The sequence below is a fragment of the Heliangelus exortis genome, chromosome 13 (assembly GCF_036169615.1).
Source record: "Heliangelus exortis chromosome 13, bHelExo1.hap1, whole genome shotgun sequence".
Lineage (NCBI taxonomy): Eukaryota > Metazoa > Chordata > Aves > Apodiformes > Trochilidae > Heliangelus > Heliangelus exortis.
This window is the reverse complement of record NC_092434.1, coordinates 368533-382748: the sequence shown is the minus strand read 5'-3', so window position 1 is coordinate 382748 and position 14216 is coordinate 368533. Positions and strand designations below refer to the sequence as shown.

The window sequence follows — 14216 nt, the reverse complement described above, 5'->3', positions numbered from 1 at the left end:
CCCCGGGAACTGAGACCCCCCCCATCGGGCACTGAGACCCCCCCATCGGGCACTGAGATCCCCCCATCGGGCTCTGAGACCCCCCCATCGGGCTCTGAGACCCCCCCCCGGGCACTGAGATCCCCCCATCGGGCTCTGAGATCCCACATCAGGCTCTGAGACACCCCCTCCCCCCCCTCTTCGGGCACTAAGACCCCCTCCCCCGGGCACGGAGACCACACATAGGGCACTGAGATCCCCATGAGGGCTCTGAGACCCCTCCTGGGCACTGAGACCCCCACATCGGGCACTGAGACCCCCCCATTGGGCTCTGAGACCCCTCCCTGGGCTCTGAGACACCCCCCATCGGGCACTGAAACCCCCTCCCCCGGGCACAGAGACCACACATAGGGCACTGAGACCCCCATGAGGGCTCTGAGACCCCTCCTGGGCACTGAGACCCCCATATTGGGCACTGAGACCCCTCCTGGGCACTGAGACCCCCACATCGGGCACTGAGACCCTCCCCAGGCACTGAGACCCCTCACTGGGCACTGAGACACCCCCCCCCCGGGCACTGAGATCCTCACCTGGGCGCTGAGACCCCCTTCCCAGACACTGAGACACCCCCCCCCACGCAGGCACTGAGACCCCCACCCGAGCTCTGAGACCTCCCCATCGGGCACTGAGACCCCTCCTGGGCACTGAGACCCCTCCCCCGGGCACTAAGACCCCTCCCCTGGGCACTGAGACCCCCCCATCAGGCACTGAGACCCCCCCCCCCTGCTCCCGTGGAGCCCTTAGTGTGACCGTGTCACCGCATCCACCCCCTGCCCCCCAGCCCGTGCTTGTTTTAGAGCACACAGCCCCCACCCCCCTCAATTCCCCTCCCCGAGACCCTCACCTTATTATTTATGAATTATTTATAATTGCTGCTTGGGGGGGGGAAGTGGGAGAGGAGACTTTTTAAACCCCTATTTATTGCTGACCCCCCCCCCCCCCCTCCTCCGGCCAAAGCTGCAGCTCTGGGTGCAGCATCACCCCAGGGTCCCCGAGGGGACCTGCCCTTGGGGTGGGGTGGGGGTCGTTGATTATTTATTCCCCCCCCTCCCCGAGCTATTTATTGTCCCTCCAGACGTGCTGTTTAATGCACAGCCTGAAATAAAGGCTCCAGGCATGGTCCTTGCTCTGCTCCCAGTCAGGGTGTGGGGGTCAAAGGGGGTGCAGATGGGGATGGAGGGGGGGGGGGCACCCATGGGTGTCCCAATCTTCTGGGGGTTGGGGAGGGGGGGGTATCTCCCAGTATGGTGGGCAAAGAACCAGTGCCCCCCAGTGCAGCAGGAGATGGGAGGTGCTGGGGAGGGGGTGTCCCACTCCTCCAGCCCCCCCAAATCTGTCCCATGGCTCTGCCCTCATCCACCCATGTCCCAGGGACCCAGCGCCATCTGCTGGGGTCACCACAAGTCCCAGCACCCATGGGTGCCCTTGTGGGGTGGGGTGGGGGGGCTGCACCCCTTGCCAGACTGGGCTGGGAGGGGGGATGATGGATTTGTCACCACCAAGCAGGTCAGGCCCCCCTCACCTCCCCCCCTCATTGCAGCTACAAGTGGGTGCCTAAAACTGGAGTGTTTGTCCTTAAAAAAAAAAACAAAAAACCCAAAAAACCCCACCAAAGCCCAGTCCCAGGGGAGTGAGAGGCAGGAGGAGTCAGCATCTTTCCCACCTTTTATTGCAAAAAAGTGACCAAAAAGTGACAAAAAAAAGAGCAAGAGCTGGTGCAGGGAGCAGAGCTGCCTGATCCCCTCCCCAAGGGGCTGTGGGGCCCGGGGACCCCCTGGGATTTGGGAATTCCTCAGGGAACTGGGGGCTGCTTGGAGACCTGGGGATCCACTGGAAGCTGAGCATCCCCTGGAATGAGGGGATCCCATAGGAACAGGGGAACCCCTGGGTGCTGCAAAACCCACCCCCACCCCCCCTGGGAGCTGAGCATCCCATGGGATATGGGGATATCTCCAAGAGCCTGGGAGCCTTCAAGGACCTGGTGATCCCCAGGAGCTGAGAATGACTCAGGGAGCTGAGCATTCCTGGGGATCCCACAGGAGATGGGGGATGTCCCCCCCAGAAGGGATCTGAGCATCCCCTGGGATTTGAGGATCCCACAGGAACTTGCTGGGGAGCCCTCAGGGATCTGGGGATCCCACAGGAGCTGAGGAGTGCCCAGGAATTTGGGGATCCCCAGGAATTGGAGACACCCCCTCCCTCCCCAAGGAGCTGAGGGGGAGGGGTTTGGGGGAATCCTCTGGAACTTGGAAGCTGAGGAACCCTCAGGGATTTTGTGATTCCCAGGAGCTGGGGACCATCCCCCCCCCCCGAGGAGCTGAGCATTCCTGGGGGGTTTGGGGAAACCCCTGGAATTTGGAAGCTGAGAAACCCTCAGGAATTTTGTCTTTCCCAGGAGCTGGGGACCATCCCCCCCCTGAGGAGCTGAGCATCCCTGGTTATTTGGGGAAACCCCTGGAATTTGGAAGCTTAGAAACCCTCAGGAATTTTGTGATTCCCAGGAGCTGGGGACTACCACATCCCCCCCCAGGAGCTGAGCATCCCTGGGGGGTTTGGGGATCCCCAGGAGCTGGGGTGCAGGTGGGAAGCAGGAGCACGAGGAGCAGCAGGGCAGGAGCAGGAGGGGCTTTATTTCCACCCCCCCCCTCCCCATCACTCAGCCTCGACAGGGATGGGGTTCACCTGCCCCCCAACCTCCACCCCCTGCTTCTTGCGGGCGTCAGGGGGGGGCCGGGGTGGGGGGTTGCTGGGGGGCTGCTTCATGGTGTCCTCCACCTGCAGCCTCTCCCGGGGCTGCTGCTCGATGGGTCTCCACTCCTCCCCACGCACCGCAGCCTGCGAAGCCACAGGGGGGTGGGTGTTAGGGGGGGGGGGGGTTTCCTCCTCCAGCCCCCCCCCAGATCCCCCCAGCACTCACCAGCAGGTAGATGCCACTGGCAATGCCCAAGCAGACGGTGCCCAGGATGGTGGAGAGGAGGAACCCAGCAGGGACAGCCAGGCTGGGGGGCAGATAGGGGGTCAGGGGGAGGAAGGGGGGGGGGGGTCCTGCACCCCGACCCTGACCCCCCCACCCCACTTACGCCGCGTGCAGGATGGCTCGGATGTAATAATTCCTTGTGAGGGGCCCAAACACCTTCACCACTGCTGTCATGTACTTCTGCCCACTGCAGAGCAACATCGGGGGGGTCAGAGGAGACACTACCCCCACCCCAGGGACCCCCCCAGACCCCAGGGACACCCCCAGACCCCAGGGACACCCCCCCCCCCCCCCATCCCTGTGTTAACCCCCACTCGTGGGATCCAGCCCTGAGCCCAGTGCCAGGTCCCTGTGTCTGGGGGTGGCTGGGTGGGGGTCCATGGTTCCCCCCCACACACACTAAAATTTGAGGGGTGGGGAAGGGGCACACAGCACTTACCACCTCTCCATGGTGGAGCCCTTTTTCCTCTTGCTCCTGGGGTACTCCAGCAGGCAGACAAAGACCCCGGCAGCACTTGGAGGGGGGGGGTGGTGAGGTCAAGGAAAAGGGATGCTCGTGGGGGGGTGTGTGGGGGGGGATTAATCCCTAAGCAAAACCCTCACTTGAAAAACCAAACAAAAGCGGCTGTTTGGGGCAGGAAGGGGAGGGATTTGGGTTCAGGGATTTGAGGAGGGTGTCTGCCCCTCCCCTGGGGGCAGGGATTTGCAGGGATGATTCCTCCCGGGAAGGATACATGGCATAGGCTGCGAAGTACCAGCCCTGGAACTGCCCCGCCACCGCCACGATGCCACCCGTCAGCAGGACTGCGGGGACAGAGAGGGGCTGGGGGCTGCCCAGGGACAGGGACCCCCCCCCCCCAAACCGGGATACAGCCCCCCGAACCCGGGATACAGCCCCCCGAACCCGGGATGCAGCCCCCCAACCCGGGATGCAGCCCCCACAAACCCGGGATACAGCCCCCCAACTCGGGATACAGCCCCCAAAACCCGGGATACAGCCCCCCCCAAACCCGGGATACAGCCCCCCAAACCCCGGATAGAGCCCCCAAACCCGGGATACAGCCCTCCAAACCCGGGATGCAGCCCCAAACCCGGGATGCAGCCCCCCCAAACCCGGGATACAGCCCCCACAAACCCGGGATACAGGCCCCCGAACCCGGGATACAGCCCCCAGAAACCCGGGATGCAGCCCCTCAACCCAGGATACAGCCCCCAAACCCGGGATAGAGCCCCCAAGCCCGGGATGCAGCCCCAGAAACCCGGGATAGAGCCCCCCCCAACTCGGGATACAGCCCCCCCCAACTCGGGATACAGCCCCCCAAACCCGGGATGCAGCCCCAAACCCGGGATAGAGCCCCCAGAAACCCGGGATAGAGCCCCCCAAACCCGGCATAGAGCCCCCAAACCCGGGATGCAGCCCCGACCCCAAATGGGGATGAGGGGTCTGCGTGCGGGACCCCCGCGATGCAGGGAGGGAACTGGGGGGGGTCTGGGGGGCTCTGGGCTGGGGGGGTTCTGGGTTTTTGGCGCCCTGGGCAAATGTCACCTGCACCCATGAGTTTTGGTGAGTTTTGGGTGTTCGGGGAATGAGGAGAGAAAGAGAGAGAGGGAGAAAAAGAGAGAAAGAGTGAGAGAAAAAGAGAAAGAAGGAAAAAAAGAGAAAAAAAAAAAAGAGAGAAAGGAAAGGAGAAAGGAGAAAAAAGAAGAAACATAAAAAAGAAGCAAAAAGTAACAGAAACATGGGGGGAATAAAAAGAAAAAGAACACGAAGAAGAAAAACAAAAATAAAAAGCAAAAGAGAAAAAGAAGGGGGGAGAAAGGGGAGCAGAGGGGGAAGAGGAAGGAGGCAGAGCAGGAGGAAGAGGAGGCTCCAGCCCTGCGCATCCCCACGGACCGGGACTTCCCCGCCCGTCCCACGTTTCCCGGAACCCCCAGAACTCCCGGGACTGCCGGGCCGGCACCTCGCGGGGTCCAGCCGCCCCCCCTCGGAACCGGGGCAGCCCCAGAACCCCCCTCCCCGCACTCACTGAGCCCAGCGGCCAGCGCCTGCTCGTTAGCCCACATGGCCCACTCGATCTGCCCCATAGCTCGTCTCGATCCGGTTCCGATCAGGTTCTGACCAGGTTCCGATCCGGTTCGGCCCCTCCCGGCCCGGTTCAACTCGCCCGCCCCTCCCCGGACTTTGGTTTACAGCGCCTTCAAATTCGGTTCGGTTCCACTCGGCTCCTCCCGACCCGGTTCGGCTCAGCTCAGCCCGGTTCTTCCCAGCCCGGTGCTGCTCGTTCCGACCCGGAAAGCGGATGTGGGGTGGCCACGCCCCCTTGTCACTGACCACGCCCCCTCCCCATAGGCCCCACCCCCCAGGGGACACGAAGGGACCTGGGGGGTGACAATGGGGGGAGGATGAGTCCGACCCACGGGGACAGGTCCGGCCCACCAAAGGGACACGGGGGTGACAGGGGTGGTGGCAGGGGGACAGGAGCAGCCCTGTAAGGGACATGGGGGGGACAAGGGGGGGACAAGGGCCATGGGGGTGTGCGGGGGAAAAAACCCCACAAGGGACGTGGGGGGGGACAGGAGCAGCCCTGTAAGGGACATGGGGGGGACAAGGGACATGGGGGTGACAAGGGGAGTGCAGGGGGACAGGATCAACCCCACAAGGGACATGGGGGGGGGACAGGATGACTCCCAGAAGGGACAAGTGGGGGGACAGGAGCAGCCCCATAATGGACATGGGGCCATGGGGGTGACAAGGGGGGTGCAGGGGGACAGGATCAACCCTATAAGGGACATGGGGGGGGACAGGAGCAGTCCTCTAAGGGACATGGAGGGGACAGGGGACATGGGGGTGACAAGGAGGGTGCAGGGGGACAGGATCAACCCCACAAGGGACATGGGGGGGGACAGGACCAGTGCCACCAGGGACAACTGGGATAACAGGGGACAGGAGCAGCCCCGCAAGGGACAAGGAGGGGGACACGGGGGTGACAGGGATGGCAGACAGACCCCAAACCAGTGCTGCTGCTGGAAAACTTCTATTTCCATACAAAACATTAAAAAACAGCCCCGGGGGGGTCACATCTCCCCCCCCCCCTGAGCTTGGGGGCAGCTTTGCACCTGGATGGACTCAGCACCCCTCAGCCCACTCCACCCAGAATGTCACAGCTGTCCCCGTGGGTGTCACCGGGGCTCAGGCACGGTGGCAGGGGAGGCCATCAGCTCCCAGGAGGTGCTGCTTGGGGTCATCCACGAGCTGGGGACCAGGGCCAGGCTGTGGGGACAAAGGGGACAGCTTAGGGACAGCTTGGGACCCCACAGAGCCCAAAAAGCCACCCCACGGGTCACACCAGCTGGGGACATGTCCAGGGGACGGGGTCCTGCAGATCCCTGGGGACAGGGTGATGTCTCAGGAACAGCCCTGGGGAGGGATGGGGGATCCCTGGGGATGGGGACAGGGCTGGGGTCCTGCAAACAGCACTGGGGACAGGGATAGGGTCCCAAAACCACCCCTGAGGACAGGGACAGGAACACACAGAGCCCTGGGGATGGGGATAGGGTCCCAAAACCACCCCTGGAAATGGGGACAGGGACCCACACAGAGCCTGGGGACAGGGAAAGGGTCCCAAAAACACCCCTGAGGATGGGGACAGGGATGGGGTCCCATCCAACCCCCCGGGATGGGGACAAATTCCTGCACAGCCCCCTGGAGACGGGGTCCTGCGCACCCATAAAGCCGGGGATGGAGTCCCCAGACTCCCTCCCCCCTGGAGATGGGGACAGGGGTGGGGTCCTGTGCTGCCCTGGGGACAAGAAGGGGGTCCCTCAGCTCCCCCCTGGGTGAGGGGGACAGAGGCAGAGCCTGCCCCAGCCCAGCCCCATACCTTGGTGTGCAGGATGTACCGGATGGCTCCCGGCACCGGGTCCCTCACCACGGTGGCCACCAGCTCCTCTGGCAGCGTGGCCGAGCCCACGGGCAGCCCCTGGATGAACCTAGGGCACAGCCAAACCCTCAGTCCCGACCTCCCCCACCCATCCCCTGCCACCCCCCACCCCAGTAAGCCCCAGGACTGTCCTTACCGGTCCCCATTGGGGGCGGGGGGGAAGCTGCGCATCAGCACCTCCACGAACTCGGCCACCGTGTCCTCCAGGGTGAAGATGACAGCGTTGGGACCAGCATCAAAGGTGTAGGCCACCTGTGGTGGGTTGGGTGGGGGGCACGGTGAGGGACCACGGCCCCACAGAGCACTGGGAGACCCCCGGGGTCGTGTGTGTCCCCCCCCCCCACCCAGGTACCTTGATGTGCCCGTGGTGGGCGTTGAAGCGATGAGCCAAGGAGATGATGTGGCGGGAGATGTCGTTGAGGTAGAAGATGGGGGGGAAGGTGTCGAGGCAGGTGGCGTGGAACTGGTTGCTGTCCTGCATGGCCAGCTTGCCAAAACCCTCAAAATCCCTCTGCAGGATGTGCTGGGTCATCTGGGCCAGGCGCTCCGGAACCACCACCTCTGCCCGGTGCTGCCACCGCGGGAGGAGGGACACGGTCACCCCGGGTTGGGGACACCCAAGACTTTGGGCTTTGTTTGAGGGGTGGGGGAGGCATCTTGAGAACAGAACCCCCACCCCAGCACGGAGAAATTCCCCACCCCAAAAGCAACGGGCCCCCAACCCCCCCGTACCTTCAGCAAGGGGCTGGTGTCCACGCTGGTCTGCATCCCCGCCGTGCTGCCCACCTGCTTCTTCTCCTCACTCACCTGGGGAGGCACCAGGTGCTGGGACATCACCCCACACGAGCACCCAGACCCATCAAGGGGGATCCCCAGACCCCAGGGTCTGCACCCACACAGGGGGTTAAGGGTGCTCCCAGAGCCCTCTCCCCAAATCCCACCCGGCTCCTGAGCCCCCAACCCCACACCGAGGAGGTTCCCTTGACCCCAAGGTCTGCACCCACACATTGTGCTCCCAGCACCCTCCCCCAAATCCCACCCAGTCCCCCACCCCCACCCCCAGGAGGTTCCCTTGACCCCAAAGTCTGCACCCACACATTGTGCTCCCAGCACCTTCCCCCAAATCCCACCCAGCCCCACACCAAGGAGGTTCCTTTGACCCCAAAGTCTGCACCCACACATAGGGCTCCCAGCACCCTCCCCCAAATCCCACCCAGTGCCCCACCCCCACCCCCAGGAGGTTCCCTTGACCCCAAAGTCTGCACCCACACATTGCTGGGGTGCTCCCAGCACCCTCCCCCCAAATCCCACCCAGCCCCTCAGCCCCACACCAAGGAGATTCCCTCGACCCCAAAGTCTGCACCCCCACATGGCTGTTCCTCTGACCCGGGGGTCTGCACCCATAGGGCATTGGGGTGCTCCCAGTGGCCCCACCAAAATCCCACCCAGCCCCAGATCCCTTGACCCCAGGCTCTGCACCCACACGAGGTTGGGGTGCTCCCAGCAAACCCCCCCCATCCCCACCGAGGGGCTTCGTCCCCCTTTCCCCCCCACCCAGGAGGTGCCCCCATCCCCTCACCACCAAGAGGAGGACCCTGAGCTGGGGCCAGTGTGTTTCTGGGGCCACTTGGTGGGCGATGCTGTCCCTGCCATCGGGTCTGTCCCCCCTCTGCCACTGCACGAACCCCCCCAGCATGGAGCGGCAGGCGCTGCCCGACCCGCGCCGGGCCACCTCTGACAGGTCCCCCTCCAGACCATAGAGCCGGGCCAGAACCGAGACTGCGGGGACACCGACCGGGTCAGCACAGCAAGAACCAGGCAGGGAATGGCAGGAAGGTTGGATGGGACCTCCAGACACCACCCCCACCCCACCCCCCCTCCCAAAGTGGGGTCACCCAGGGGGGGTTCAGTCTCCAGAGGAAACTCCAAAACCTCTCTGGGCAGCCCGGGCTCCCTCACACTCAGTGAGTTTCTCCTCATGGTGAGGTGGAACTTCCCATGTTCTAACTTCACCCCATTATTCCTTGTCCTATCACCGGGCACCCCAAAAAGAGATTGTCCCCTTCCTCTTGCCCCCCACCCCTCAGATACTGATGGACACTCAGCAGATCCCCTCTCAGCCTTCTCTTCTCCAGACTCAACAGCCCCAGGGCTTTTTTCCCAGCAGAGATGCTCAGGTCCCTTCATCATCCTCCCTTGGCCTCTCTCCAGTAGATCCCAGTCTCTCCCAAAGTGGGGAGCCCCAAACTGGATCCAGTATTCCTGTGGTCTCCCCAGGGCAGAGCAGAGGGGGAGGAGAACCTCCCTGATCTGCTGGACCCCAGGACACACTGCTGACCCCTGGAGAACTTCCTGCCCACCAGGACTCCAAGGGCTTTCTCCATGGAGCTGCTTCCCAGCAGGACACCCCCTCCCCTGTCCTGCTGGTTGGGATTATTCCTCACTGGATGCAGAACCCTACACTGGTCCTGACTGAACTCCAGGAGGTTAAGACCCCACCTGGAGTACAGCATCCAGTTCTGGAGCCCTGATTACCAGAAAGACATGGAGATGCTGGAATGTGTCCAGGGAAGGATGCTCAGAGGGTTATGGAGCAGCTCTGCTGGGAGGGCAGACTGAGAGAGGTGGGGGGATTCAGGCTGGAGAGGAGAAGGCTCTGAGGAGACCTTAGTGTGGCCTTCCAGGGGCTGAAGGATCTGGAATATCTGAAGGATCGGAAATATCTGAAGGATCTGAAGGACCTGAAGGCTCCAGGAAAGCTGGGGAGGAACTTTTGAGGCTGTCAGGTAGGGATAGGATGAGGGGGAATGGATTCAAACTAAAGGAGGGGAGATTTAGATTGGAAGTTGGGAAGAAGTTCTTCCCCAGGAGGGTGCTGAGACCCTGGCACAGGTTGCCCAGAGAGGTGGTGGAAGCCCCATCCATCCCTGGAAGGTTTTAGGGCCAGGCTGGATGGGGCTTGGAACAACCTAATGGAAGGGGTCCCTGCCCATGCAGGGGGTGGGACTGGGTGATCCTTAAGGTCCCTTCCAACTCTGACAATGCTGATTTGAGGGTGCTGAGCCCCAGGTTTCCCAGAGAAGCTGTGGCTGTGTCCTGGCAGTGCCCAGGTCCAGGTTGGATGGGGCTTGGAGCACCCTGGGCTGTGGGAGGGGTCCCTGGGCATGGCAGGGGTGGGAATGGGGGGGCTTTAAGGACCCTTCCAACCCTGACAATGCTGATTTGAGGGTGCTGAGCCCCAGGATGTCCCCAGAAGCTGTGGCTGTGTCCTGGCAGTGTCCCAGCCCAGGTTGGATGGGGCTTGGAGCACCCTGGGCTGGGGGAGGGGTCCCTGGGCATGGCAGGGGTGGCACTGGGGGGGCTTTAAGGTCCCTTCCAACCTTCCAGGTGTGTGACTGTAAGAAGGGGGCACAGCCCGCTGTCCCCGTGTCCCTGCTCACCCAGACAGGCGTATCCAGCAGCAGAGGAGGCCAGGCCAGCAGCAGTGGGGAAGTTGTTCTGGGTGGCCACGTGGACTTTGCAGGAGAGGCTGAGAGCGGCCGCGTCCTCGGCGCTGCCCCCGCGGCGCTTGCGGGCGAGACGCCGGACTGGGGGGGACAGGAGGAGGAGGAGGAGGATGGCCCAGGGGATCCCCCCCACCCTGCCTGAACCCCTCCAGGGATGGGGGGCCGGGGGGGACACCGACCTTCCCGCAGGCAGGCCTGCACCCGGGGGTGCCCCACGTCGGCCTCCTCCCCGTTCAGCCACAGCCGGTCCTCGGTGAAGTCCCGGCTGGCGGTGGCCGTGGTGGTGGTCTTCAGCTTGGGGGGAGGGGGGAAAAAAGAGGGGGGGGAGGTGAGTTGGGGGGCTCAGCACCCCCTGTGTGTGGCGTGGGGGGAGCTGGGTGGGAGCCTCGGCACCCTGTACACACCTGGTCCTGGTGCAGCGTGATGCTGAGCGAGGAGTTGATGGGCAGGATGAGGTCATTGTCCCGTTTGCCCCCTGCGAGAGAGGGGATGGGATGGGATGGGATGGGGTGGGATGGGAGGGGATGGGATGGGGTGGGGTGGGGTGGGGTGGGGTGGGGTGGGATGGGGTGGGATGGGATGGGGTGGGATGGGAGGGGATGGGAGGGGATGGGATGGGGTGGGGTGGGGTGGGATGGGGTGGGGTGGGGTGGGGTGGGATGGGATGGGATGGGATGGGGTGGGATGGGATGGGATGGGATGGGATGGGATGGGACAGGATGGGATGGGATGGCACAGGTTGACACGGGATGGCACAACATCAGGATGGCACGGCACAGGCTGGCACAGCTTGGCTGGGCATGGCACAGCTTGGCACGGCATAATGTCACTTGTCACGGCACAGCACGGCACAGTGCAACATGGCACAGCTTGGCACGGCCGAGTGTCCCTTGTCACGGCACCGCACGGCTCGGTGTCACCCGGCACGGCTCGGTACGGCCCGGTGTCACCCGGCTCGGCAAACCTTGGCACGGCCAGCCCGGCACAGCACAGCCCGCTCGGCACAGCCCGCCCCGGCTCCTTTGCCCGGTCTCCCCCCATCCCGGTACCAAACCCGTCCGCCCGGTACCGGGGAGGGGAATCTCCTCCCCGGGGGTCCCCGGTCCCGCCCGCCCCGTCCCGGAGCCGCCGCCACTCACAGTATTTGATGACGGCGATGTTGACGGGGGCCGTGCAGGTCACCCCTGCCCCCCGTGCCCACCCCCCGCTCCTCCGCCGCCGCCATCGCCGCCGCCGCTGCCCCCGGAGCCCCCGGTACCGGGAGGCGGCCCCGGGCCCCGCCCCCTCCCCCCACGTGACCGTCACCTGCCGAGGGTTCCCGCCTCGCCATTGGCTGCCGCGGCGGCGCCCCGGGGACCGGCGTCCAATGGCAGCGATCGGACCACGGCGAGGCCACGCCCACTGAGGGGGCGTGCGCGGGAACTGCTGGGGGGCGGGAAGGAGCTGCGCATGCTCCGTGTGCTCCCAGTAACACCCAGTAACCCAGTAACCCCAGTACCCCTCTGCCCCGGCCCCCAGTGCTCCAGTAACCCCCAGTAACCCCTCATAGCCCCCAGTAACCCCAGCACCCCTCTGCCCAAGCCCCCCCCAGTGCTCCCAGTAACCCCCAGTAACCCCAGCACCCCTCTGCCCCAGCCCCCCCAGTGCTCCCAGTAACCCCAGTAACCCCCAGTAACCCCAGCACCCCACTGCCCCAGCTCCCCCAGTAACTCCCAGTAACTCCATCACCCCCTCTGCCCCGGCCCCCAGTGCTCCCAGTAACCCCAGTGCACCAGCATCCCCATTGCCCTGCCAGTGTTCCCAGTGCTTCCACAGCCGCCGTGCCTCTCGCATCCCAGTGCTCCCAGTATCCCCAGTATCCCAGTGCTCCCCAAACCCTTGCTGCCCTCCCTGCCCCGATAGTCCCAGCACCCCCCCCGAGTGCTCCCACAGCTCCCAGTATGGCCAGTACACGGGAGGAAGGGTAGAGCCAGTGGGTGAAACTGCCTTTATTGAGAAAAAATGGTTTGCTACAAAGACCTGGTGGATTTCATTCTTCCTCTGAAAAAAAAATTAATAATAATAATAATAATAATAATAATAATAATAATAATAATAATAATAATAATAATAATACAACCCAAACCAGTCCATCTCACCTGAAGTTCTAGTTTAGGCAAAAAAAACGTGGCAGGGAACACACCGAGGGCAGAGCTGGCCCTGGCCCTGTGTACTGGGGAGAGGGAAAGGGAAAAGGGAGAAAGGGGAAAGGGGAAAGGGAAAAGGAAAAAGGAAAAGGAAAAGGGAAGGGGAAGGGAAAGGGAAAGGGAAAGGGAAAAGGGAAAAGGGAAGAAAGGGAAAAAGGAAAAAAGGAAAAAAGGAAAAAAAGAAAAAAGGGGAAAGGAAAAGGGGGAAGGGAAAAGGGAAAGGGAAAAAGGAAAGGAAAAAAGGAAAAAGGAAGGGAAAGGGACAAGGGAAAAAGGAAAAAGGAAAAAGAAAAGGGAAGGGGAAAGGGAAAAGGGAAAAAGGGAAAAGGGAAGAAAGGAAAAAGGAAAAAAGGAAAAAAGGGAAAAAGGAAAAAAGGAAAAAAGGGAAAAGGGAAAAGGGAGAAGGGAGGAGGGAAAAGGGAGAAGGGAAAAGGGAAAAGGGAAAAGGGAAAGGGGAAAAGGGAAAGGAAAAGGCAGAGGAGCTGCTGGGGCAGAGCCTGGGCCCTCCAGTTCCTCCCCAGAGCAGCTGGGGCTGTCCCTGCAGTGGTGTGGGGGCAGAGAGGAGGAGGAGGAGGAGGAGGAAGGAAAGGCAGAGCTCAGTGGTGCTGCCCAGAGGTTGGGACAACCCAGAGCTGGACACGGGTCAGCAGGTGGGGAGGGGACAAGGACACCCCCTGGGATCCCCCTGGGGTCACAGCCCCGCAGCTTCCCTGGCCTGAGGGAGGGGTGGTGTCTGCTCACAGCCTCCAGGACTGATCCCAGTCACAGAATCCTGGAATGGGCTGGGTTGGAAGGGACCTCAGAGCTCATCAAGTCCAACCCTTGCTCCACTCCCCCCGTGGTTCCCAGGCCCATGGCACTGAGTGCCACATCCAGGCTCTTTTGAAATATCTCCAGGGATGGAGAATCCACCCCTTCCCTGGGCAGCCCATTCCAATGGCTGAGCACACCTCTCCCTAAAGAAATTCTTTCTCATGTCCAACCTAAACCTCCCCTGGCACAACTTGAGACCTCTTGTGCCCTCTTGTCTTGCTGAGAGTTGCCTGGGAAAAGAGCCCAACCCCCCCCTGGCTCCAACCTCTTTCAGGGAGTTGGGGGTGATGGGATGAGAGGCAATGGCTTTAAATGAGAGTAGCTTTGGGTTGGATGTCAGGGATAATTTCTTCCCCACGAGGGGAACAATGGCAGAGGTTGCCCAGGGAGGTGGTGAAACCTCATCCCTGGAGATGCTCAAAGCTCTGAGGGTGCCCCTGGTTCCTGCAGGGGGCTTGAACTGGGTGACCTTGAGAGGTCCCTTCCAACCCCAACAGTTCATAGAATCCTAGAATCACAGAATGGGCCTGGGTTGGAAGGGACCTCAGAGCTCATCAAGTCCAACCCTTGCTCCACTCCCCCCGTGGTTCCCAGCCCATGGCACTGAGTGCCACATCCAGGCTCTTTTGAAATATCTCCAGGGATGGAGAATCCACCCCTTCCCTGGGCAGCCCATTCCAATGGCTTCAAAGTCCCCAAACCTAAAGCAGCCCCAGGCAGCCAGTGCTGCTGGAGCAGAGCTGGGACAAAGCCA

The 14216-nt window shown here is 62.6% G+C and overlaps 2 protein-coding genes across 2 annotated transcripts in view; both read right to left on the bottom strand.

The window, feature by feature from the left end:
- Positions 1 to 2649: 2649 nt before the first annotated feature.
- On the bottom strand, positions 2650 to 5336 carry CYBA (cytochrome b-245 alpha chain). The gene is made up of 6 exons (XM_071756547.1): positions 5044 to 5336; positions 3751 to 3820; positions 3456 to 3530; positions 3120 to 3203; positions 2957 to 3038; positions 2650 to 2874 (listed from the first exon to the last, which is right to left on the bottom strand). Exons 1-6 carry the CDS (start codon positions 5099 to 5101, stop codon positions 2692 to 2694), a joined length of 552 nt encoding a protein of 183 aa, XP_071612648.1. The 5' UTR covers positions 5102 to 5336; the 3' UTR covers positions 2650 to 2691.
- A 699-nt stretch (positions 5337 to 6035) lies between these two features.
- Positions 6036 to 14216, bottom strand: part of MVD (mevalonate diphosphate decarboxylase) — an 8659-nt gene continuing 478 nt past the window's right edge. Inside the window, exons 2-11 of the mRNA XM_071757062.1 lie at positions 11603 to 11888; positions 10868 to 10938; positions 10643 to 10757; positions 10398 to 10544; positions 8537 to 8736; positions 7690 to 7764; positions 7310 to 7528; positions 7094 to 7209; positions 6898 to 7006; positions 6036 to 6287 (exon numbers count right to left, since the gene is read on the bottom strand). Coding sequence (XP_071613163.1) covers positions 6207 to 6287; positions 6898 to 7006; positions 7094 to 7209; positions 7310 to 7528; positions 7690 to 7764; positions 8537 to 8736; positions 10398 to 10544; positions 10643 to 10757; positions 10868 to 10938; positions 11603 to 11888 — 1419 coding nt within the window. The 3' untranslated portion in view covers positions 6036 to 6206. The remainder of the gene's footprint in view (positions 6288 to 6897; positions 7007 to 7093; positions 7210 to 7309; positions 7529 to 7689; positions 7765 to 8536; positions 8737 to 10397; positions 10545 to 10642; positions 10758 to 10867; positions 10939 to 11602; positions 11889 to 14216) is intronic.